This window comes from Eurosta solidaginis, chromosome 1, assembly GCF_040869045.1.
Source record: "Eurosta solidaginis isolate ZX-2024a chromosome 1, ASM4086904v1, whole genome shotgun sequence".
Classification (NCBI taxonomy): Eukaryota; Metazoa; Arthropoda; class Insecta; order Diptera; family Tephritidae; genus Eurosta; species Eurosta solidaginis.
In genome coordinates this window covers 22,975,293-23,001,732 of record NC_090319.1, presented here as the reverse complement: position 1 = coordinate 23,001,732, position 26,440 = coordinate 22,975,293, and the positions used below count along the sequence as shown (strand labels likewise).

The 26,440-nt window shown below is 36.2% G+C and overlaps 1 protein-coding gene across 4 annotated transcripts in view; it reads right to left on the bottom strand.

Moving 5' to 3' along the window:
• LOC137250171 (diacylglycerol kinase eta) overlaps window positions 1-26,440 on the bottom strand; it is a 207,883-nt gene that overhangs the window by 17,134 nt on the left and 164,309 nt on the right. For all 4 annotated transcript variants that reach the window (XM_067782561.1, XM_067782566.1, XM_067782581.1 and 1 more), the window contains exons 3-4: window positions 1,451-2,302; window positions 777-1,351 (exon numbers count right to left, since the gene is read on the bottom strand). In XM_067782561.1, the coding sequence (XP_067638662.1) occupies window positions 777-1,351; window positions 1,451-2,251 (1,376 nt within the window). In that variant the 5' untranslated portion in view covers window positions 2,252-2,302. The remainder of the gene's footprint in view (window positions 1-776; window positions 1,352-1,450; window positions 2,303-26,440) is intronic.

Genomic DNA, 26,440 nt, shown 5'->3' with positions numbered 1-26,440 from the left:
CAGAGCAGAAACGGGAACCAAAAATTTAACCGAAACTGGAAGCAAAAATGAAATTGAAATCGAAGCCAGAACCGAACCCGGAATCGGAACTGGAAACGCTGTTGGAACTGAAGCCCTAACCGAAAACGGAATCTAACCTGAAACCGAAAACAGAACCGAAATCGAAACTGGAATCGAAATGAGCCTTCAAATGAAACCAGATGAAAACCTGGCCAAAACAAGAACCGGGACGAAAGTTGGACCGAAGCGAGACCGAAACCAGTACTGATACAAAAAAACAAAAAACTTGACCCAGAGCAGACATGGCTAAGGAAACAAAACCGGGCCGAAACCGATACAAAAACTTCACCGAACACGGAATGGAACCACGAACCAACACCAAACCATGCCAGAAATTGAGATCGTTACTGATACTGAAACTTCATGCGAAGCGTCAAGCGGAAAAAGAATGCAGGCCGAACTGTCAGTCAAAATTGAGTTAAATTAAAGTCAGATATAAATCAAAAAACTATGAAACCGAAACTGGAGCCGAAGCTAAAGTTGTATCAGGCGATGTTATCATCCTTTTAAGTTAATATGCGTATGTTTTTATGGGAAAACGTTTGAAATTTCGACACTGGGTGACATCTATTTTTTACACGTAAGACTTCATGAGTACTTGGTACTCACTCCAAATTTTTGTGGGAACCCTTATGCCACGCAAACAAAGTAATAATACGCAATGCTTTACAGCAACTGGATATGTATATATCTATATATAATTCAAATAAACTTACAGCAGTGAAGATGCCGATGGCGAGGGTGTTGGCGAGGCAATCGGTGAATTGGCCGCCGCCGCACCTTTCTCTATAAAACTATTGATTGTCGTTAGCAAATCATCGCCGGCATGCACACCAGTCTCTTCTTCTCGTAACGCATCTAATAACATGCCCAATTTTTCACGTAGAATGTCACATTTCAATGCCAATTGTTCATCTTCTTTGCGACTTTCACATATTTGCACCATTAATTCATCTAAAGTTTCACACAAAGTTTTAGTGGCAGCTACAAGTGTTTGAGTGTCATCCGTTTCGACAATGGAACGAAGATTTAAATTTGCTGCAGTAACCATGCCCGTAAGTAACGCTTCCTGTGCGCTCGACAATGACATCTTTGGTGTCTTTGGTTGTACGGCGATTGCTTTTTCAAATACCATTATACTCCAACGATCTAACATTTTTGTACTCGCCGACTCATACCGTTCAAGTATTTGTGGCAGATGCGCATCATCATCGTAAGACGAACCCCAACCTAAAACGCGCGCGAGATCATTACCAGTGCCGAGTGGTAAAACAGCCACTTGACATTGTTTCTGCGTGGGTGGGAAGAGAAAAATATATGGAATAGTGTTACGTAAGCAACAAAAATAGAAAAGTTGCAATTTCTACATAATTTAAATTATCATACTTACATGCATATTGAAACGATCGATTTCGCTCAACACCCATCCCACAGAGCCATCACCAGAACAAATCAATATGCGAAACATTTCAAAATGTCTGAAGAGACGCAATCCCAGTCCAGGTCCCGTTGATATTAAATCAAAAACTTGCGCTGGATTGAGTAGCTGTTTGAAACGTCTCAAGAATTTGACGCCTTGATTGTCACCCGATTTTGAATTGACAAAGACTAGGAGTGGTGAAAAGTTGCCTCTTGGACTCACCAATTCCCATGAGTCATCATTGCCAATAGAATGTACGCATGTAGGTGGCACCACCGACAATTTGGCTGGTCCTAACGGACATGCGACTGCAATGTGTGGTCGGCAGGCTACATGCACTGTTTCACGACACCACAAACAACGCCAATCTTGTAAACGCAACACAGAGCCGCAAGTTTTTTTACAACCCGAACAAGTCGATGAGACGGGCAAATTTCCTTCCATCCATTGATGTGGCATAACAATAGTGCCATCAGGCTCTTCAATAATATCTTTACCCACTGTACCTAGCGTTGTCCATTTACAATTGTTGATCGCTTTGGCAGCACAACGTTTATGTACTTTACATTTACATACTTCACACGACAGGCCATGCGACGTGACGCCAGAGAGGATATCACGACAAACATTACAAAATGTGGGACGCGCATGTGATGTCGCATACCAATGATGATGATTGAAGAATAAATCATGTTGCTCTATCATAAAACTATCGCCACGTGCACGCGCTGGCAGTGAGGCGGATTTTAACGATGAAAGCCAGTCCTCCATTTCGCGACGTGATTCAGCGCAGAGGACGAGCGAACGTGTGGCGGTGATTACCTAGAAAGAAAGTAATTTACATAAATACTCTTGAAAAAGCTTTTGAGTCAAAGTATAAATTTAAGTAATGGAACGAAATTTCGAGTACAATTAGAAGTCAATTTCACGGGATGCAGCAATCAACGGAAAAGATGATGAAAGGCCACTAGATCAGCCGCTTCAAATTGTTTTCTCTACCTTTAACATGACGGAGTAGATAGTTGGTCCATGAGACATACCCAAGTACTATAGTCAACGAAAAGTCTGTGTTAAAAACGTTTTGTTATAACATAAGAGGAAAGTGGGAAGAGAAAATGTTACTAGTCTTGGGAAAACATGCCCAACCGTCACCATACTTATTACTGAATAAACAGGGACGGGTGCAGGAATTAACATCGCATCTTAATGCCATCGCCACCTATGGAGAAGCATAAAATACAAGGCCGGAGGGGAGCCACTTCCTCGTTTGTTTATGAATGAGATTTGGATAAGATGCTTGCCATAGGGATCGAGTCACTCTTCCTATCCCATAGTTTTGAACTGTAGTGTTCTCTTCCAGCACTTTTTCTCGAGTCTTGTCCAGTCAAAACCCCTTTAACGAAACTCAGACAAGACATTTCAATTGAATGGTTTTAAGCTGGAATTCTGTAGGGTATACGCTGGTGACTTAATTCACTACGCAATGTACTAGTACTTGTTCTTACTGCCACCAAGCGAAGAATCACAGTGGCAGGGAAAATCCCCTTAAGCAAATTTAGAGCTTCCTGTAGATGGTTCGGTAGAGAAAAGACTAGTGAATTACCCTCAGATTGGGATTCCTATTAGATAGGGTTGGCTATTTTTAAAAGGAAGATAAGGAGAGCCAAGTGAAAATCCTAAATAAGCTTCTGCTTTTGTTCTATTTGCGTATCAGAATGAGCATCAGAATGATGTGGATGGAAGATTTGGGATGAGCGGCGAAGAATCATCTTAAGTTCCAATAGATACTCTTTTTTCGGATGTTACAGTCTACTCCTACTTAGCTACTGGGATTTCTGGCCTAAGTTTAATCCCCTTTTGGAAAGCAATTTTGTACTGACTGTTCACTTTTTAAGAATCACAAGTTTTTGGGGCGGAATGTTATATTTCTTTGAAATTAAAAAACTTTCAACTGCTGGCTGGATCCCATTTGCCAGAGGGTGGGCTATGGAATGCGGTTGTATTTTTTGTTGTATTAGAGATGCTCCCCGAAGGTTTTAGGTAGGGTTATCGATGTTGCTGGTTCTTTGCAGGTACCAAATCAACATTTAGGGAACGATTAGCACGGCCACATTAAACCTTCTAGGCCAGGAGTCGAAATATTTTTTGCTGGGCACCTTTATGGATATCAAAAGAGTCTTCTACAATTCCTACCATGGGTCATCGAAGAGACTCTGCTAGCAGAGGGAGTCGAATTATTTGAGATCTGTTAAATGTCTGAAATGTCATGGCAGTGTAGGGAGGTTAAGGGGGCGTAAAGTGTGCAGTGAGTTCAGAGAAATAGGAGTGGAAATGCGCCAAAGGGAGGGGGAGAAAGGGGGTTTTCTTTCTCCTCTGGTTGTGCATTTGGTTGCAAATGACCTGCATTAGCACCTAGCAGATAGAGGCTGGCTTGACCTGGATTAAATCCTTGCCATAATGTCGTGATGACTTGATAACATTGTAAGGGAAGATTTCAGAATACACTCTTACAAATTGGAGACACAAAATCTTTGAATTAACCACAACTATTTGCTGGAAATGCCACTGGTATTGTCTCACAAGCTTACGTACGGTAGAATCATTATAGTAACGAAATCTAACTCTGGAAGACAGAGCTAGAAATCTTAGTTTCCTTGTATTGCTTTCGGTCAGCAAAGAGTTTTCGAGACTCGCTACAATCTTGTCCTACTGCCGTTCGACGGCTTTAGCTGATGTTGTTAGATTCTTCATCCATATTTCCTGCCAAGAGGTAGGCTTCGATCGATCGCTACAACGAATTCCAGCTGATGGATGGAATGTTAATTTAAAACTTACTCAAATAGAATGCGCAGCTCTGATACCGTGAAGTCGTGGGCTGTTCAGATTTCCTTTACCTCACACGCACTGGCGAAAAACTATTTTTTGGTAAAGGATATTTGAGTGCAAGGGTATAAGGATATCTGTCTGGTAATACCTTTACTTGAACGGACACCTCCGACTTGAACTTCAGGTTTCCTCTAGCAAGTAGCTAGTTTGCCTGAAATCTCAACTCGCAAACTTCCGGTGTATCACTGTCAAGTTTTTTACTTGGCTCGCTTAAAGAAAATGCAGTGGTTTACCAATGTTCATCCGCTTATGGTTACTGTGGTTCTAACAACGCTTTTCCTTATGATGTGCGCATTTAAATCCAAGGGTCTCGAGTTGGCATTATTTAGTTACTCTAATCTCAGATGTTTAGCCCTTGTAAGAACGAGACCTAAATATCTCGGCCGGTCTTACACGCCTCTCCGGAAAAAATATCCATAATCGATGTCTGCCTTATTCTTATGCATGGCATAAGCATATTATATTTACTATTTCCAAATATAAGTCGTCAGCTTATAAAAGTCATATACCAATTACTGCGAAGCGAATAAACCCATAAAAATAATGTGAACTAACATCAACATCAATATAACTGACAAACGCACACAAATGTATGTACATACACCGTACAAAATATTGGCCAACTAAAAGGGCAAACTTGCTTGCACAATTGAAGTCCTACACAGTCCGCACTCTAATAAAGATAATGCCATAGAGTGATTTCCAGTTAAAATGCTTTTGAGTGTGTGGGTATTGACAAGTCGACAGCTACGCCCGCATACTCCTGTAAGTGTACTTTGGTCTAACTGCTGCTATCACGTTGCCCTCAATAAGCTTAATTCACATATGTACATATGAGGCATTCCATATGAAAAGATAGGTCGACCTCTCTGATTTTCTTCTAATTCGGAAGACATGTAGTATTTGACGTCTAGAATAGTGTGTGAAATTATTTTTTAAAAATTTTGAATATTTTGGATTTAATTGACAGTTGAAAATTTTTGAAAGCTTTTCTTTGAGTTAAAATATCTTTTAAACTATTAATTTTAGAAAAAAATCTTTAATACAAAAAGTCTTTAAAATTATTGAAGTTTATAAAAAAAATTATATGTTCTCAAAATTTTGAAAAATAATATGATTGAAAAATAAAATAATATTTTTTTTTTTCAGGGTTAAGTAATGAAGGATAGCACATATTCTCTTTAAAAAAAGTTTGTGATACAAAAATTTTTACACAATATAACACTTCGAAATGGCATAAATATTATGATAATGTAGTTTTATATTTTAAATTAGGTCAGTTTTTTTATTACTTTAAAAATTTTACAATCGCTCTCATTGCAAGTCGATACAATTTTACATTTAATATCGTTGCTTGAAAAGGGTATAAAGCTGTGGAATGACCGTGTGCCATTGATTCGAACAGCTGTAGCGAAACGATCCTTTAGGAAATCTTTTTCTTTTTGGTAATCAGCTTTGGAACAGCAGAGCTCACAGAGTATATAACGGTAATCCGTAACAGCATAAACTAATCGAGATAGATATGGACTTCTATATATCAAAATAATCTGGACGAAAAAAGAAATTCATTTAGCCATGTCCGTCCGTCCGTTCGTCCGTCTGTCCGTCCGTCTGTAAACACGATAACTTGAGTAAACTTTGAGGCATCTTGATGAAATTTGGTATGTAGACTCCTGGGCCCTCATCTCAAATCGCTATTTAAAATGAATGAAATCGGACTACAACAACGCCCACTTTTTCGATATCGAAAATTTCGAAAAACCGAAAAAGTGCGATAAATCATTACCAAAGACGGATAAAGCGATGAAACTTGGTAGGTGCATTGACCTTATGACGCAAAATAGAAAATTAGAAAACTTTTTACAACGGGCGTGGCACCGCCCACCTTTAAAAGAAGGTAATTTAAAAGGTTTGCAAGCTGTAATTTAGCAGTCGTTGAAGATATCATGATGAAATTTGGTAGGCATGTTACACCTATTACTATATGTGTACTTAATAAAAATTAGCGAAATCGGATGACGAACACGCCCACTTTTAGAAAAAAAAATTTTTTAAGTCAAATTTTAACAAAAATTTTCATATCTTTACAGTATAAAAGTAAATTATGTCAAAATTCGACTCCAGTAATGATATGGTGTAACAAAATACAAAGATAAAAGAAAATGTTAAAATGGACGTAACTCCGCCCTTTTTCATTTAATTCGTCTAGAATAATTTTAATGCCATAAGTCGAACAAAAATTTACAAATCCTTGTGAAATTTGGTAGGGACATAGATTCTATGACGATAACTGTTTTCTGTGAAAATGGGCGAAATCGGTTGTAGCCACGCCCAGTTTTTATACACAGTCGCCCGTCTGTCCTTCCGCTCGGCCGTTAACACGATAACTTGAGCAAAAACCGACATATCGTACCGAACGTACTTATCTGAACTCAGTTCATCTTGGTATAAAATATGGCCGAAATCCGATTATGACCACGCTCACTTTTCGGATATCGAAAATTACGAAAAATGAAAAAAATGCCATAATTCTGTACCAAATATGAAAAAAGAGATGAAACATGGTAATTGGATTGGTTTATTGACGCAACATATAATAAAAAACTTTGAAAAATGGGTGTGACACCTACCATATTAAGTAGAACAAAATGACAAAAGTTCTGCATGGCGAAATCAAACGACCTTGGAATCTTTGCAGGAATACTGTTCCTGGTATTACATATATAAATAAATTAGCGGTACCCGACAGATGATGTTCTGGATCACCATGGTACACATTTTGGTCGATATCTCGAAAACGCCTTCACATATACAACTAAGGGCCACTCCCTTTTAAAACCCTCATTAATACCTTTAATTTGATACCCATATCGTACAAACACATTCTAGAGTAACCCCTGGTCCACCTTTATTGCCATATCATGAAATGGCGTCCACCTATAGAACTATGGCCCACTCCCTTTTAAAATACTATTTAATACCTTCCATTTGAAACCCATGTCACACAAACACATTCCAGGGTTACCCTAGGTTAATTTTGCTAAATGGTGATTTTCCCTTATTTTGTCTCCAAAGCTCTCAGCTGAGTATGCAAATTTTCGTTTACACCCGAACTTAGCCTTCCTTACTTGTTTTAAATTCATTTTTGACAGTATTACAAAATTCAATTGGGGTAGTAATTGGTGTGGAGTCAGGACAGCGTAAACTATCTCGTCGAACAAATCTTTTAACAGTACCACCGATTCCATCACAAGCGTTTTTACCATGCGATGTGGCAAAAAAGTGCCATTCCGCTTTTATATTAAAATCCTGAAAGTGATACATTAAATTAATAAAATTGTATTTACTTTTATATTGCGAAAATGCGCCATTTGAAAAGTAGTAAATTTTTTTAACATTGTCGTTATTATATTTTGATACAAGCCAATTAATCATTTTCTTTTGAAATAAATAAACAGTAGTGGTATCATGGATATTACAAACTTACTGTGCGTAAAAATCATAGATTTATTCAACATAAAATTTAAAATTTTTTTTCTCGAAAACAAAAATAAACATTCTTTTAAATTTGAAGGGTAGGTTAAGAACATATTCAAGTTTCTTTCAGATTTTTTTAAAGAGAATCAGTGATATCCTTCATTACTTTAGAATAAAAAAAAATTTTATTTTATTTTTCAATCATATTATTTTTCAAAATTTTGAGAACATATAATTTTTTTTATAAACTTCAATAATTTTGAAAACTTTTTGCAGCAAAAGATTTTTTTCTAAAATTAATAGTTTAAAAGATATTTTAACTCAAAGAAAACCTTTCAAAAATTTTCAACTGTCAATAAAATCCAAAATATTCAAAATTTTAAAAAAATATTTTCACACACTATTCTAGACGTCAAATACTACATGTCTTCCGAATTTGAAGCAAATCAGAGAGGTCGACCTATCTTTTCATAGGGAATGCCTCATATGCATGTGCTCCTATACAAATTGTCTGCACTTCTATGCATATTTACATGGTTATGATATACACATACACACGAGTGCAAGCTATAGAACTTAGCACAAATACATATATGTATATAGCACATATTGACATTATCAAAAAGCAGCAAAATTGGCACCGAAGTCAGTTAGGTCAGCTTAGCTGAGTAAATATTGTAACTTTAGGTTTACCCTTAAAACTTTCAATATACTATATATATCCTTTTTTATATATTTTTATGTACTTACATCCATACAGCAATAAGTACAAAAGTAAATTAATCTAACTCTCTTTTCTGTGACATTCTTTTTTATGAAGCATGTCATTCATTATATGGAAGGCTACGCTTTCATATCTCTTTATAACATAACCAATACCGATCTACATGTTTGTTGGTGTGTTTGTATATATGTTCTTTGGTAGCACATTACTAATGCCATCATGCTTCCATCGCTCATCCATCAATCGCAGTAAATGTCAAAGGAAGCTGTTGGTATGTGACGTTATGCCTTTAGTATATATTATATTTATTTATTAAGGTGGGCCAATTTTTTTTTAAAGAGCTTTGCTAATGTTAGGCGGTGTCTAAGCTTTGGGCAATTGAGGGCGAGCAGTTTAATAAGAGTTATAAATGAGTAATTTTATGTGCTTGTAAGCGTATGAGTCGTGGCACAGTGGCTGACGTACCCGACCAAACGCCCGGGGTTGCGGGTTCAACTCCCACCAAGCACTCCCTTTTTTTTTTTTTAAATTTATAAATTATTATTATTAATGGACTGTATTGAGTTTATGGGGTTTTTGATTCAATGTATTCCATTTATTGAGTTGGGTAGTTTTAGGGTTATTGGTGTATTTAAGTCATGGGAGGATGCATAGCATCAGTACACCTTTTATTTATTTAATGTGGGGGCGAGCACTGGGGGGCTTCTGAGGCTTCGCTCTACTGAGCCACCTCATCCTCTATTTGAAGAACCCTTTAAAATGTGATATGGAGGCGAGCACGGGACGGCTCTGAGGTATTGGCACCCCATTTTCTACAAGAAAAACCTCTATTTATTTAATTTGGGGCGAGAGTTGGGCACTCTGAGGTTTCGCTCTAATGAGCCACCTCATCTTCTATTTGAAGAACCCCTTCAAAGTGTGATATGGAGGCGAGCACTGGGCTCTGATGTATTAGCACACCATCCGAAGAACCTCGATTTTAATTAAAAAACTCAAACTATGTCTTTAGAATATTTCACTAACCAGTTGAGAATTACAAGCACACTCAATGGCTACTGAAACAAACGAACGAAAAATGTTCTTAGTTTAAGTCGCTTAAACATACTCCCCCCTTAGACGGCTTAGTCGTCTAATGAAACTTCCATACGAGCCAGTGATCCGGCTCGAAGGACCATGTCTAAGCTTTGGGCAATTGAGGGCGAGCAGTTTAATAAGAGTTATAAATGAGTAATTTTATGTGCTTGTAAGCGTATGAGTCGTGGCACAGTGGCTGACGTACCCGACCAAACGCCCGGGGTTGCGGGTTCAACTCCCACCAAGCACTCCCTTTTTTTTTTTTTAAATTTATAAATTATTATTATTAATGGACTGTATTGAGTTTATGGGGTTTTTGATTCAATGTATTCCATTTATTGAGTTGGGTAGTTTTAGGGTTATTGGTGTATTTAAGTCATGGGAGGATGCATAGCATCAGTACACCTTTTATTTATTTAATGTGGGGGCGAGCACTGGGGGGCTTCTGAGGCTTCGCTCTACTGAGCCACCTCATCCTCTATTTGAAGAACCCTTTAAAATGTGATATGGAGGCGAGCACGGGACGGCTCTGAGGTATTGGCACCCCATTTTCTACAAGAAAAACGTCTATTTATTTAATTTGGGGCGAGAGTTGGGCACTCTGAGGTTTCGCTCTAATGAGCCACCTCATCTTCTATTTGAAGAACCCCTTCAAAGTGTGATATGGAGGCGAGCACTGGGCTCTGATGTATTAGCACACCATCCGAAGAACCTCGATTTTAATTAAAAAACTCAAACTATGTCTTTAGAATATTTCACTAACCAGTTGAGAATTACAAGCACACTCAATGGCTACTGAAACAAACGAACGAAAAATGTTCTTAGTTTAAGTCGCTTAAACAGGCGGGAATATAACGAATTAACCGTTTTTTCCTTGCGCATATATTTTTCCATTTTCTTTTCGTTCCTGTAACACTTCCTTTTTGACTTATTATTAAGCTAGACGATTTTCTGATTCTGATATGGTTTATGTACACTCTTTGAGTATTTCCGTTAGTAGCGCTGATAATTATTATTTACCTGCAATTACATAATTGGGTCTCTATGAGATCAATTTTAGGTTGCTCAAGTGAAATATTGAGAGAGTGAACATAAACCAAATAAGTATAATAAAATGTGAAAATTTAGAAAAAATTATGAAAAAAAAAAAAAATTAAATGTATACGGACGGAAATGTATATAGACAAATTTTCTAAAATGGGGTAGCCTCGGAATTAGCTTAGAAAGGCATTCGGGTGTATTCTGCCAACACACCATAGAGAGAGCGCTTGGCCATAATCTCATACCTAATATATGGCAAAACAAATTATATCATTATTGCTTATTAAGAGCCAGTGTATGGTTTTTATTATTTAAGGAGCTTTTCAGCCGATAAACAGAAGAAGACAACTTAAGTTATACTTCTACACTCCTACGCGTTTCGATGCATTTTATACATCATCATCAGGGAGTGTGATTTATTATAGTAATCAGAGGCTCTGAGGCTGCCGTGATGCGGTGATAGCATGCTAGACCTATCACACTGAAAGTCACGAGTTCCAGACCAGACCATGTAAGCAACATTAAAATCTTTAAGAACACAATTTTCATTTAGAAAAAAAAAATTAAGTCACCGAGTGTATTTCTGGAATAATAAGCTTCTCAACAAAAATGAACCTGCTTGCAAATGTCATTCGGAGTCGTCATAAAGCATGTAAATCCTGGCCCGTCAATTCTTACATATGTAAAATAAAAAGGATCACGACGAAAGTTATAAGGGAAGCTCGGCCTAAATCTCATAAGAGGTAAGCAGCACCAAAAAATTTGTTTACGCGTTTATGCTTTTTATACGTCGTTAACAGAAATTCGTTTTCACTTCAGTAATCAGGGAGTCTGATTTTTTTTTACGTTTTATGCTTATTAAATAAATGAGTTTCCATAGTGAAGATTTATTAAAATCAACGAAGCGCGTAGAATAATTGAAAAAACTGTAGTGTTTTCTGTTTATGTGCCGAAAAGCTACTTAAAGAAATATTTGGTACTTTGATTATTGTTCTGAAGAAGGGAACGGAAAAATAGAACTGCAAAAGAATAAGCATAATAATCTGGATGTCGAAGACAATGATCAAAATGATTTCGATGGTGATATAGATGGAGATGGATAGGAGAAAGAGACCTAAACGAAGTTGAATACTTTAGACGAGTTTTTAATTCAACAAATTGTATGGAAAAGGTTAGCCAAGAAATATCTGTATTCACGGTTGTAAACTTGTATGCTTACTAGACCACTGAAGTGTTTTAAGCTGACTATATAAACAGCTGTAAAGCTGCTTCCTATCTAATTATCGTGAGTGTTCGCTTAGGTAGCGGAGCCGGCCAGTTTGACCTTACCTAACCTACATTTACCTGCTGCTGTTGCTAGGTTTTACTATACCTTCACTGAAACTGAGGCTCCGACTACGGCTAAAGTAGTTAAGGTTAAGGCTATGATTATGATTTCAACTACGATTAAGGCTACGGTAGCGCTGGCTGTTACATTTATGGCCTAAAGGTGTCAAGGGTTATGATAACGGTTACCATTGGGATTATATTTAAAGTGACAGTTGTGGCGACAACTTCGCTGACCCCTGCAATTTATTTTGATGTTATGGTTGCGGTAGCATTTAGATTTCCAAAATTGTGTCGTAGTGGTCTGAATGTGAGAATATCTTTGCTCGATGCCTCTATCTATCTTAGATGACTCCACGTCAATGGCAATGCGAGTAGTGGTATTAACTAAATATCCAGATAACATACTCTTCTAACTTTTAAGTTAGTCGCTGTTTGTTTACTCTGACATTCGAGAGGTAATAAAAGTAATACTTCGACGAAGAAATTCGCTGTTCACTACTCTAGTATTGTAGCCTTCGAAGTACCTTTTGAGTTCCACAAAGAACGTGCTCGTAGAAAAAAGCTCACGCTGGCATTCATATATACAGCAATACAAGCAAGTCTACGAAAAATTTGAGTTTAAATATTACTGTGTGAAATGCATCGAAAAATATTTTGAAATCATTCCGCGAAGATCATGAACTTGTTCGACATTATTACCGAAATGACTACGGAAAGTCTCGATATGATTCTTTAACAAGGAGTTTAATAAATCCAAGAAACACTCCCGAAATGAACCGTGAAAACAATTACCAAATTATTATGAAATACTATCGAATTGATTTCGAAAATAATTTAAAAACGGTGCTGAAATAATCCCACAGAGATCCCATATTAATTCCGAAATTTTTTAGAAAACCATTTCGAAATAGTTTTGAAAAAATTCAAAAAGTAGACATACTTAGGTCACAAAAAACTCCGAAAACCTTCTTGAAATTATCCAGAATTCAAAAAACTTGTTTTGGGTTCAATTTTTGACTTTTTAAAACAAAGGCGATCGCGAAGAGATCGTCTAGCTATCGATTTGTAGTATTTTTCGAAAATAAATCGATAACAATATGGTAACACCATGCTAATAATTATTAAAACTTATCGATTTTTTACCACAAGTGGATAAATTCCATAACAAATCCATAACATACCGCAAACAAAATGGTAACACTCCGATAACAAATCGGCTACTTTTCGAAAACAAATCAAAAATTTTTTGATAACATATGGTAAAATTTTCAATAATAAATTAAAACTTTTGGATAACATATCGATTGATTTCCGATAACAAACCAATAACTCGCCGATGATGTTTGTTATCGAAAGCAAACTCATAAAACTTTGGCCATGAAATTATCTTCCTTTCCTTAACATGCCCTGGTAGGGCTTCCACAAATGTGAGGATAATCATACGTATATCACACACACAATTATCGACAGTTTCATTGTACTACTATATCTCTTTTAAGTCCTGCTTTTTTTATACACAGTTGAGCAGAGCTCACAGAGTATATTAACTGTGACTGGATAACGGTTGGTTGTACAGGTATACAGGAATCGAGATAGATATAGGCTTCCATATATCAAAATCGGAGAACGACCACGCCCACTTTAAAAAAAATTTTTTTTTAAGTAAAATTTTAACAAAAAATTTAATAATTTTACAGTATATAAGTAAATTATGTCGACATTCAACTCCAGTAATGGATATGGTGCAACAAAATGCAAAAATAAAAGAAAATTTAAAAATGGGCGTGTCTCCGCCCTTTTTCATCTAACTTGTCTAGAATACTTTTAATGCCATAAGTCGAACAAAAATTTGCAATCGTTGTGAAATTTGGTAGGGGCTTAGATTCTGGGACGATAACTTATTTCTGTGAAAAAGGGCGAAATCGGTTGAAGCCACGCCCGGTTTTTATACATAGTCGACCGTCTGTCCTTCCGCTCGGCCGTAACACGATAACTTGAGCAAAAATCGATATATCTTTACTAAACTCAGTTCACGTATTTATCTAAACTCACTTTGTATTGGTATTTAAAAATGGCCGAAATCCGACTATGACCACGCCCACTTTTTCGATATCGAAAATTACGAAAAACGAAAAAAAATGCCATAATTCTATACCAAATACGAAAAAAGGGATGAAACATGGTATTTGGATTGGTTTAATGACGCAAAATATAACTTTAGAAAAAAGTTTGTAAAATGGGTGTGACACCTACCATATTAAGTAGAATGAAATGAAAAAGTTCTGCAGGGCGAAATAAAAAACCTTTGAAATCTTGGCAGGAATACTGTTCGTGGAATTATATATGTAAATAAATTAGCAGTATCCAACAGATGATGTTCTGGGTCACCCTGGTCCACATTTTGGTCGATATCTGGAAAACGCCTTGACATATACAACTACCACCACTCCCTTTTAAAAGCCTCATTAATACCTTTAATTTGATACCCATATCGTACAAACAAATTCTAGAGTCACTCCTGGTCCACCTTTATGGCGACATCTCGAAAAGGCGTCCACCTATGAACTAAGGTCCACTCCCTTTTAAAATGCTCATTAACCCCTTTCATTTGATACCCATATCGTACAAACAAATTCTAGGGTCACCCCTGGTCCACCTTTATGGCGATATCTCGAAACTGCGTCCATCTATGGAATTAAGGATCACTCTCTTTTAAAAAGACTCATTAACACCTTTCATTTGATACCCATATCGAACAAACAAACTCTAGAGTCACCCCTGGTCCACCTTTATGGCGATATATCGAAAAGGCGTCCACCTATAGAACTAAGGCCCACTCCCTCTTAAAATACTCACTTATACCTTTCGTTTGATACCCATATTGTACAATCGCATCCTAGAGTCACCTCTGGTCCACCTTTATGGCGATATCTCGAAAAGGCGTCCACCTGTAGAACTAAGGCCCACTTCCTTTTAAAATATTCATTAACCCCTTTCATTTGATACCCATATCGTACAAACAAATTCTAGGGTCACCCCTGGTCCACCTTTATGGCGATATCTCGAAACGGCGTCCATCTATGGAATTAAGGATCACTCCCTTTTAAAAAGACTCATTAACACCTTTCATTTGATACCCATATCGTACAAACAAATTCTAGAGTCACCCCTGGTCCACCTTTATGCCGATATCTCGAAAAGGCGACCACCTACACAACTACCCCCACTCCCTTTTAAAACCCTCATTAATACCTTTAATTTGATACCCATGTCGTACAAACAAATTCTAGGGTCACCCCTGGTCCACCTTTATGGCGATATCTCGAAAAGGCGTCCACCTATAGAACTAAGGCCCACTCCCTTCTAAAATATTCATTAACCCCTTTCCTTTGATACACATATCGTACAAACAAATTCTAGGGTCACCCCTGGTCCACCTTTATGGCGATATCCCGAAACGGCGTCGACCTATGGAACTAAGGATCACTCCTTTTTAAAATACTAATTAACACCTTTCATTTGGTACCCATATCGTACAAACAAATTCTAGAGTCAACCCTGATCCACCTTTATGGCGATAGCCCTAAATGGAGTCCACCTATAGAACTATGGCCCACTCCCTCATATAATACTCTTTAATACCTTTCATTTGATACACATGTCATACAAACACATTCCAGGGTTACCCTCGGTTCAGTTTCGTACATGGTTATTTTCCCTTATGTTGTCACCATAGCTCTCAACTGAGTATGTAATGTTCGGTTACACCCGAATTTAACCTTCCTTACTTGTTTCTGTTTAACTTTCTTCTTTATACATTTATAATATATTTCTTTTTCTGCCTTCGTTAATTTTCATTAGCAGATTGTCTTTCAGTTTTCGCTCATATCAACTCTAACACAAACGTAACTCCCACACTACGCTACAGTGTAGTAACTACACTTACATCTACATTAGCGCTAACATTCAGGAGTTGCCCATAGTGTGAGGTAAGATGTAACTAGAAATAATCCTGCTCATACAAACTGATAAACCCTTTAAAGATTTCAACGTCGGCAAAATACAAAGAAAAGCACAACATTAGCAATAACTGTTTCTGAAATAATATACCAACGGAATTTCATTATTTATGTACATATATAACTTCATGCTTATGCATGTGATCTCAGCTTTGTGAACAGCTTACTCGTGGCACCTTAAGTTTAGCAAGATGTATGAAACGATTCTTGGCGTGGTGACCTGCAATTGATCTTAGGCATGCTGGTTATAGCATTAAAGCAGTTAACGAGGTACAAGGTTAGACCACTTTGAATGCTGTGAAAGGTCAGTATGTATGTAATTTGTGGTTTACTGCAAGTGAAACGTAACTATTTTCAGTTCAAAGGTGAGAATACACTCGCTTTTGTAACCTCACAAAAACCTACAGACGCCTTAGACTTAATGATAACATATTTGTAACTTGATGTTTGTAATTAGATGTTGCGGTTAAGAACAACACGTATTTATTAGCCTAGATATTTGAGCAAAATACCTGCGGGTTGATGGGTGTATTGGTTTGTTGTGTTGTGAAAATCACGCAAATATGCGATTGGAAATGTTTAAAGGCAGCCTTTATATAAAAGAACTCTACCTCTGTACAATTTGTGCAACTTGAGCCGTATAAGTGCAAGACTTACGTATCAACCCATCTGATGCATAGTGCGGAGCAAGGTAGCGGCTTGCTTTGTTAAAGTGTTATTATTTAGTAATCTCGTGGAGAAGTTGTGCGATGAGCTTTGAATCTTCCACGTAAGCCCACTTATTACCACAAATGACAAAACGTAAAAAGCTTGGGATATGAATTCTTTTTGATTATAAGTAACCATGGCAAACGTTATAATGCGTATGATTTGAGGGCATCTACATGGAAGGTACGGCCTCTTTCAAGGGAAGGCACCGCATCCCGACTAGTTTATCACAGATATAAACAAAATGAGATGGAGCTGGCAAACAAAGTTGAAGACCGGGTCTTGTAATATCTACAAGAGATATAGTATAATATATACAAGAGAGTGGAAGAGAAACTACATTGTAAACAGTCTGGTTAAAAATAACGAAACACCGGTAAGTGATCGTCCAACAAAGAAGACGGCATCAACTCAGTAGACAGGTGTGAAGAACTTCATCTCTCTCTTAAGCAAAATTAGGAAATTGAACCAATTTGTTAAACTGATGAAGCTTGGAATGTATTTGACATTTTGCAAACATTTAGTTTGTGTCCTAACCAGAGTGAGGGATCTGCAAATACCATGCTCAAAATTTTTTATTTGTTATCTAGGTCCAAACAAGAATATTTTCTGGCATTTCCATGCATTCGCTGTACACTCCCGTCAAATGCTGGTATGTTAATAACACAGCCAATGGAGATAGGTAAAAATGGTTAGTATTAATTAGAAAACTTTTTCGGTTTCTAACTGGATTTACCTTACATCTGGCACTATCGTTTATTTGCATCAAGTTTGCAGGGACATTACTTTGACCTGTGTCTCATATTACAGATGTGATGTATCGAGAGGACAGACCATTTAGAAACTGCCTGGAATCTAAAGATTCCTTTGATGAAGTGTTCATACTATGAGGGACATTGATCGCAAATCTGACGCCGGAGAAACTGCCACTGCTGTGGGATTCTGAGATAATGGCTATCAAGCGTTCTCCTTAAGGGCTGTTTGTGATAACTTTGCAGCCTTATACTTGCAGAGAGTGACAGATTTTCTAGGTAGATAGTATCTGCAGTGCCATCAAGTGTGTTAAGGCTGATCTAGAGTAAAGGTTTGCTTAGAGTAAAGGCAGATATGTTATGACATATTTAAAGCAAGTCATCGGAAATAGTTCCCAGATAGCAGGCAAAGACTTGCTTCACTTTAGCGCTGAACTGCGTTCAATTTAACTGCCTTACAACTTCTTTCGAGATGACAGCATAGTTTCCGTTTCGACCACAGTTGCTGAAGAAGCGTAGAGGGCGGTTCTGGTTTCTGTTCTTTATATATTTGTTCTAGTACAGTTTACTGTCTATCGCCGTGGTATTAAAAGTCTGCTAGAAGCTTGAGCCCCAAGCTAATAAACTCATTTTAACCATCGCAGAATTATTATTGAGAGTTCTTCCAAGCGATAAGTCTTTCGCGACGTCCATATGTGATCCACTTCTGCACTCCAGTGTCACTCATAACGTTATTTTATGGATGCATACCATTTGATTATATTGTCATTTCCATAAGAGGAACTTTGTGAAAGCCTCAAGAGGATTATTCAGTACCAATTGCATTAAAACTCTATTACGGCTTGTTGAAAGATGTTGTTAAATATTCTTCATATCACTGGGAATGAGAGTGCGATTAAAGGGTCTTTAGATTATTTTTGCTATGCATACCCAAAAGATGTAAGACTGATGATCCTCAAGATATTCTGTTGTGTTTGCTAAGAACTTTCGCAATTGGATGCGAAGGCTATTATTGCTTCAGTACTTGGTTTGTTGTTGTAACCAAAACCGTACTACTTGGGCACTTCTTTTTGGGAAAGAATCGAGTACGCTGCGGTAGTAGCCTGACTGCCTCGGCAATGATATTTTTGATTAATCGAACATAGGTTATATTGACTTTATCCAACATTTTTGTGGCATACAAGGACAGTATTATAACCACAATAGCTTGCCACTGAAGGGTTCTTCTTGGTGTAATATGGCTTAGTCTTACACATTTTTTATAGATTTCTATCTGACCTCGATAACAGGGTTAAAACAAAATTTATCAAAATCTCCTCCTATGTTCATAATCGTGTGGTAATTAGAAGAAAGGGAAAGCTATGTATGCAGAAAAGCAAGGAGAGAGCAACAGGTGGAGCTGGTGTTTGTAAAAGGGCAATAACAAAGATGCCCAAATTGGACTGAATTGGCGAACTTGTCTTTTATTAAGGGCGCAAACAAACTGTTTTCACAAGTTATCGGACAAAGTTACGCCAATCCTATTCGAAAACTACAAATCTTATATCGTTTCGCATCATGAACCCTAAATAAATATGTTATTAAAAAATTAATAACACAAGAGGCGATAACCTAAGAAGAGAGTTAAGGAAGAAGCTTCTCTTCCAATTTGCGTCGCGCTCCTTTTAATTTTTTCTGCAATTTGGCGGGTTTTATATACTCGGATACCAGCCAAATCACTGCCGTTAGAGCAACTTTTTTCCTATTGAAAAAACTTCTTTCTTGCTTTGACCTGGGAATTAAATGCAGGATCTCCGGAGGATCTGTGAGCTCTGCTCAGCTGAGTATAAAAACGTGTTTTTGTAAGCGCGGACTAACTTCACGATGACGAATGAGGAATAGAAAGTTAATTGCATTTTCAGCTAAAAGTTTTTGCGTAAAACTTTTATTGAACCAACTCGCATGTACGCACGAGTTAAAACTTCTCTATACGAAAACCAAATGAAACATTGTATGCATTCAAAAAAAAAGAGGAAAAAGGGCATGTTAATTGAAAAAAAAAAAGTCAATTTCCAATATTTAAGGAATTCGCCGCACCCAATATGACAGAGCTAAAGGTCGGCCATGGCGTATGCCTAATTAAATATCGTGAACCGAAATGAATGAAAAAAGCATTACGTTGGCGAAAGTAAACCCTTTCATGAGCTTATACTTAAGTTAATTTGCTTGTATGCAACGTATAATAAAAATAAATAGATACAGCAAAACTTAAATATGGCAAGCAAATAACTTGCGATGTTAAATTGGCAGCATGCCCCACTTACACTTTAACACTTCTTTTGAATTGGCGTGCAAAAAATGTTTTTATTTTTTTTATGGCGCGTGCCGTATATACCAATGCACGACACTGAAAATGTATTAAGTAGACTACACAAAATAAATGAATTAAAACAAAGGAGAGTGTGGAAAGTATACCTACAGCAGGTAGGTAGGCATGTGTGTTGGTTGTGTGTTATTCGTCACTGCCAGGGATGAATTGTGAGTTTTTTTCTCTGAGTGAATTAAGAAACTAAAAAAACTATCATGAATTTCTGAGTGAGATGTAACAAATCAAAAATAATTAGTATATTCCGAGCAAAATAAAAAAAAAAATTTATGCCGAAGGAAATAACAAACTCGCTCGAAAAATTAATTTTTTTTTTTTTTGAGTTTTTATATTACTCGGAATATCCTTAATTTTTTTTTCACTCAAAAATATTACAAATTTTCAGTTTTTTTTTATAATATATTAATTGGTATTTGATTTTTTTATTTCACTCAGAAATTATTAATAATTTTTTGAGTGTTTTTTTTTATTTCAATGAGAAATATTTCTTATTTCTTGAGTTTCTTATAATTATTTTTTTTATTATTATTTTTATTATTTTATATTTAGAATTATAAAAACTCAAAATATTATTAGTAATTTCGGAGTAGAATATATTCCAACAAAAAAAAGCTTTTTGTCGAAGGAAATAAAAAACTCGCCGCTTAGCAGCTAAAGGCTTGCACTGATATGAATGTTGGAGATCCGAGTTCAACGCTCAGCTCCCGAAAAGCTAACTGATGAAGAAGTGAAATTCAGAAACATGTCCTAGTAACCATCGCCGTTTGTAAACTTACAATTTTTCTCTAATATCAATTACTCGCCCGAAAAGTTAATAATATTTTTTCAGTTATATATTGTTTCTATATCATTTATAAATTTTTTAAAGTTATATATTTCACTGCCTTTAAATTAGGCTTGGCCAGTGATAACAGGTGTAGGAAGTGCGGGCTGGAGGAGGAAACGATCGAGCACGTTCAAGGCTAATGCTCCACCTATTAGGAGTGATACAGCTGTCAGATCAAGAAGCAGCAAGTGGGTTAAATCCTAGGAAGCTTCTAGTATTTGCCAAGAGGACGGTGTTATTTTATAACATAGGTCCTGGTTTTTGATAGGGTTTTTCAGTTTGGTCGTTAAAAGAAACTACGGACTTATTCAGTCTATGTGAGGTTATCATGGACTGGCCAGTTCAACCTAACCTAACCTATTTCACTGAAAAAATGTTTACTATATTCTGAGTTTTTATAATTCTTTTCCGAGCAAAATAAAAAAACTCAGAAAACTGTTAATAATTTTTGAATTAAAAACTCAAAAAATGAATAATATATTCCTAGCGAAATAAAAATTATTTGTCGAGGAAAAAAAAACTAATTCGAAAAATTTTAATTATTGTTTAACTTATTTTATTGTTTTTGACAGGGCACTGTCCCATGGGTATCCATGAGGAACGTCTCAATACACTGTAAACAGCATTATGCTGCAGCTGTATGGAGGGTGATGAGGTGGAATCACCAAATTACTTTATGCTTGATTGCCCAGCTTTTGCCAGAACTAGGCGAAAGTACTTCGGTCGTGCCTCACTTGGATCTCCCGGGGATTTATCCAAGGTTGAGATCGGTATCATTCGGAAGTTTATCGTTTCTACCAAACGATTCTCTAAGGAGCTAGATCTACGTCAGCGTTATTTGTGTTGTATGTGGTATCACAACGGACCTTCGTGTTGTCCAAGTGAGCTTTCCTTATCAGGGCAGCTATCGCCTAACCTAACCTAACTTATTTTATTTGCTCTGATATATTTTTATACTCAGTTGAGCAGAGCTCACAGAGTATATTAAGTTTGATTGGATAACGGTTGGTTGTACATATATAAAGGAATCGAGATAGATATAGACTTCCATATATCAAAATAATCAGGATCGAAAAAAAATTTGATTGAGCCATGTCCGTCCGTCCGTCCGTCCATTAACACGATAACTTGAGTAAATTTTGAGGTATCTTGATGAGATTTGGTACGTAGGTTCCTGAGCACTCATCTCAGATCGCTATTTAAAATGAACGATATCGGACTATAACCACGCCCACTTTTTGGATATCGAAAATTTCGAAAAACCGAAAAAGTGCAATAATTCATTACCAAAGACAGATAAAGCGATGAAATTTGGTAGGTGAGTTGAACTTATGACGCAGAATAGAAAACTACTAAAATTTTGGACAATGGGCGTGGCACCGCCCACTTTTAAAAGAAGGTAATTTAAAATTTTGCAAGCTGTGATTTGGCAGTCGTTGAATATATCATGACGAAATTTGGCAGGAACGTTACTCCTATTAATATGTGTACGCTTAATAAAAATTAACAAAATCGGAGAAGGACCACGCCCACTTAAAAAAAATTTTTTTTTAAGTAAAATTTTACAAAAAAATTTAATATCTTTACAGTATATAAGTAAATTATGTCAACATTCAACTCCAGTAATGATATGGTGCAGCAAAATACAAAATAAAAGAAAATTTCAAAATGGGCGTGGTTCCGCCCTTTTTCATTTAATTTGTCTAGGATACTTTTAATGCCATAAGTCGAACAAAAATTTACCAATTCTTTTGAAATTTGGTAGGGCATAGCTTTTATGACGTTAACTGTTTTCTGTGAAAATGGGCGAAATCGGTTGAAGTCACGCCCAGTTTTTATACACAGTCGTCCGTCTGTCCTTCCGCATGGCCCTTAACACGATAACTTGAGCAAAAATCGACATATCTTTACTAAACATAGTTCACTTATTTATCTGAACGCACTTTATCTTGTTGTAAAAAATGAACGAAATCCGACTATGACCACGCCCACTTTTTCGATATCGAAAATTACGAAAAATGAAAAAAATGCCATAATTCTATACCAAATACGAAAAAAGGGATGAAACATGGTAATTGGATGGGTTTATTGACGCGAAATATAACTTTGGAAAAAACTTTGTAAAATGGTTGTGACACCTACCATATTAAGTAGAAGAAAATGAAAAAGTTCTGCAGGGCGAAATAAAAAACTTTTGAAATCTTGGCAGGTATTACATATATAAATAAATTAGCGGTATCCAACAGATCTGGGTCACCCTGGTCCACATTTTGGTCGATATCTGGAAAACGCCTTCACATATACAACTACCATCACTCCCTTTTAAAACTCTCATTAATACCTTTAATTTGATACCAATATCGTACAAACACATTCTAGAGTCACCCATGGTCCACCTTTATGGCGATATCTCGAAAAGGCGTCCACCTATAGAACTAAGCCCCACGCCCTTTTAATATAGTCATTAACACCTTTCATTTGATACCCATATCGTACAAACAAAGTCTAGAGTAACCCCTGGTCCACCTTTATTGCGATACCTCGAAAAGGCATCCGCCTATAGAACTAAGGCCTACTCCCTTTTAAAATACTCATTAACACGTTTCGTTTGATACCCATATTGTACAAACGTATTCTAGAGTCAGGCCTGGTCCACCTTTATGGCGATATCTCGAAAAGGCGACCACCTATACAACTAACACGACTCCCTTTTACAACCCTCTTTAATAACTTTAATTTGATACCCATATCGTACAAACACATTCTAGAGTCACCCCCGGTCCACCTTTATGGCGATATTTCGAAACGGCTTCCACCTATAGAACTAAGGCCCACTCCCTTTTAAAAAAATTATCAACACCTTTCGTTTGATACCCATATTGTACAAACGCATTCTAGAGTCACCCCGGTCCACCTTTATGGCGATATCTCGAAAAAGCGACCACCTATACAACTACCACCACTCCCTTTTGAAACCCTCATTAATACCTTTAATTTGATAACCATATCGTACAAACAAATTCTAGGGTCACCCCTGGTCCACCTTTATGGCGATATATCGAAACGGCGTCCACCTATGGAACTAAGGATTACTCCCTTTTAAAATACTCATTAGCACCTTTTTTTTGATACCCATATCGTACGAACAAATTCTAGTGTCAACCCTAATCCACCTTTATGGCGATATCCCTAAATGGCGTCCACCTATAGAACTATGGCCCACTCCCTCATAAAATTTAGTGCCTTACATTTGATAGATATGTCATACAAACACATTCCAGGGTTTCCCTCGGTTCATTTTCGTACATGGTTATTTTCCCTTATGTTGTCACCATAGCTCTCAATTGAGTATGCAATGTTCGGTTACACCCGAACTTAAACTTCCTTACTTGTTATTATTATTTTTATTTTTCGGAGAAAATAAGAAAACTCAAAATATAATAAACAATATCGGAGTGAAATAAAAAGATCAAAAAACAATTAAAAAAACAACGTACAATTTTTTCCTTCGACTTGCCTGCTCTTGTTGCGAGAAAAATTATAATTATATTTTGAGTTATAAATTATTACTATTTTACTCAGATGATTTTTTTCGAGCAAAATGAAAAACCTCCAAAATTTTAAATGAATATATTTCGAGCAAAATGAAAAATGGGTTAAAATTCTGCTTTTTTGGAAATTCTGCATTCATAATTCCGGAAGTCGAAACACCGGAAATCAATATTATGGAAGTCAATAATGCGTAGAACACCTTTCTGCATAGGCGGCCTTCGGCCGCGCTTATAAAAAATAACCCTGTGCTACGCCATGCCAAGTCCCGGTGTGTGGTATAACCGTGGCTACCGCCACGGTGATGTCCTTCTGCGTAGGCGGCCCTCGGGCGCACTTTAAAAAAATAACCCTTAGCCGATCCAACACCGGCTACGCCATGCCATGATTCCGGAATTTTGACTTCCAGAATTTTGCCGACCCAAAATTTTGATTCCGGAATTTTGACTTCAGAATTTTGATTTTAGAATTTTGACCGTTTTCCGTTATTTCGCTCGGAAAATATTTATTGTTTTGATTTTTTTAAATTTTTTTAAATTTCTAAATCGAAAAAAACTCCAAAAAATTTTGAATAAATTTTGTAGGAGTTTTTCGGGCAGAGGAAATAAAAACGTGTCCGTTCGCTTGACAATATTTATTCATAGTGTCGTTTGAAAAATGGTTTGATTTTATGTCTAATAGTTCCACGTATAAATATATATGGTTAATATACAACTTATATTTCGGTCTGAGTTTAGATTTGCAGCGTTGCATTTTGAATGCAATGTAAGATATTTCAGCAAAAAAAAAAAAAAAAAACTTTCTCGAACAACTATAATTATTTTTTGAGTTATTTATTTTGTTCAGAATATTTAATGTATTTTATAAGGCTTTTATTTTACTTAGAAAATATTGATACTTTTTTTGTTATTTCGCTCGGAAAATATTTATTGTTTTAATTTTTTTTTTCAAATTTTTTTCCGATCAAAATAAAAAACTAAAACATTCTTATTATATTTTGAAACAACAACTCAATAATAAATATGTATATTACAAAAAAAATTTAAAACTTAAAAAAAAAACTTTAATTTTCTGAGCAATATATAAAAATTATATCTTGTCAAGTAAAACAAAGAACTCAAAATTTTTAACTTTTCTCCAAGCGGAATAAAAAAATGAACTAACTATTAATTATTTTAGAGGCAAACTAAAAAAAATAAAAAAAATATTGCTTTTCGAGGGGGGAAAATTAAAAAAAGTTAATTTTCTTGTCTTTCAAACGGATTTCTTTGATATTATTTTTGTACAGATGACTTTAACTTTCTTTTTTCGCTTTAAATCTTAACCAGTAAAAGTTATTTTCAAACCCTGCTCAAAACGTCATTCATTGTTGCTTTAACGAGTTTGTTTTTGAATATTCATAACTGTTGCTGAGAATTACGTCATACCTTACGTTAAAATTCAGCATATCAACTTTCTACATAAAAACAAAACAAACAGACATCATCTGTTTGCGACATAATGTCACAACTGATTGAATTTGCGAGTATATTTATGAAAATGCGCGTAAACGCAAATTCAGTTGACGCAAAATGCATACCCATTTTCATATTACATAATTTATGCGAGTTTATTTTTCTTGTCAACTTGCACTGATTGTACAGGAGAGTTTGTTGTCGCAGCTGCACTGAAAGTTTAAAGGATATTTTTCTTTAATATCTGGATTTCAGAGTCAACATCAGAAGTTTCTTTAACACTAAGCCGTGAATTTAAGTTGCTTGAGTGAAAGTACATATGTGACCCGGTCTATGAAAAGGTGGCTTATGACTAAAAAAAAAAACCAAGAGCACAGACGTCCTGAAGAAATGCATTGTTTATATTTAACAGCTGTTTCTCGAAATTTCTTTTTTGAGTCATAAGCCACCTTTTCATAGACCGGGTCACATATATTAAATGAAGTATACAAGCTTAATTATCGTCTTGTTTTAATGTCAAAAGATATAGCTCTTATGCAATTAAGGCTATGGTAAGCGAATATATGAAAAATTTTCTACTCATTAAGTATCCGCCTAAGTACAAAGGGAAAAGTTGAGTGGGGAGACCGGTTTGGCTCCCATGCTGTTTTCTGAGCAAACTGTGCTTAAATTCACAATAAGCTTTGGAGCTTAAAATGAGTATTTTCCAAAATGTTTACCAATCTTATAAATAATCTCTTTCCCGGACACCAAGTA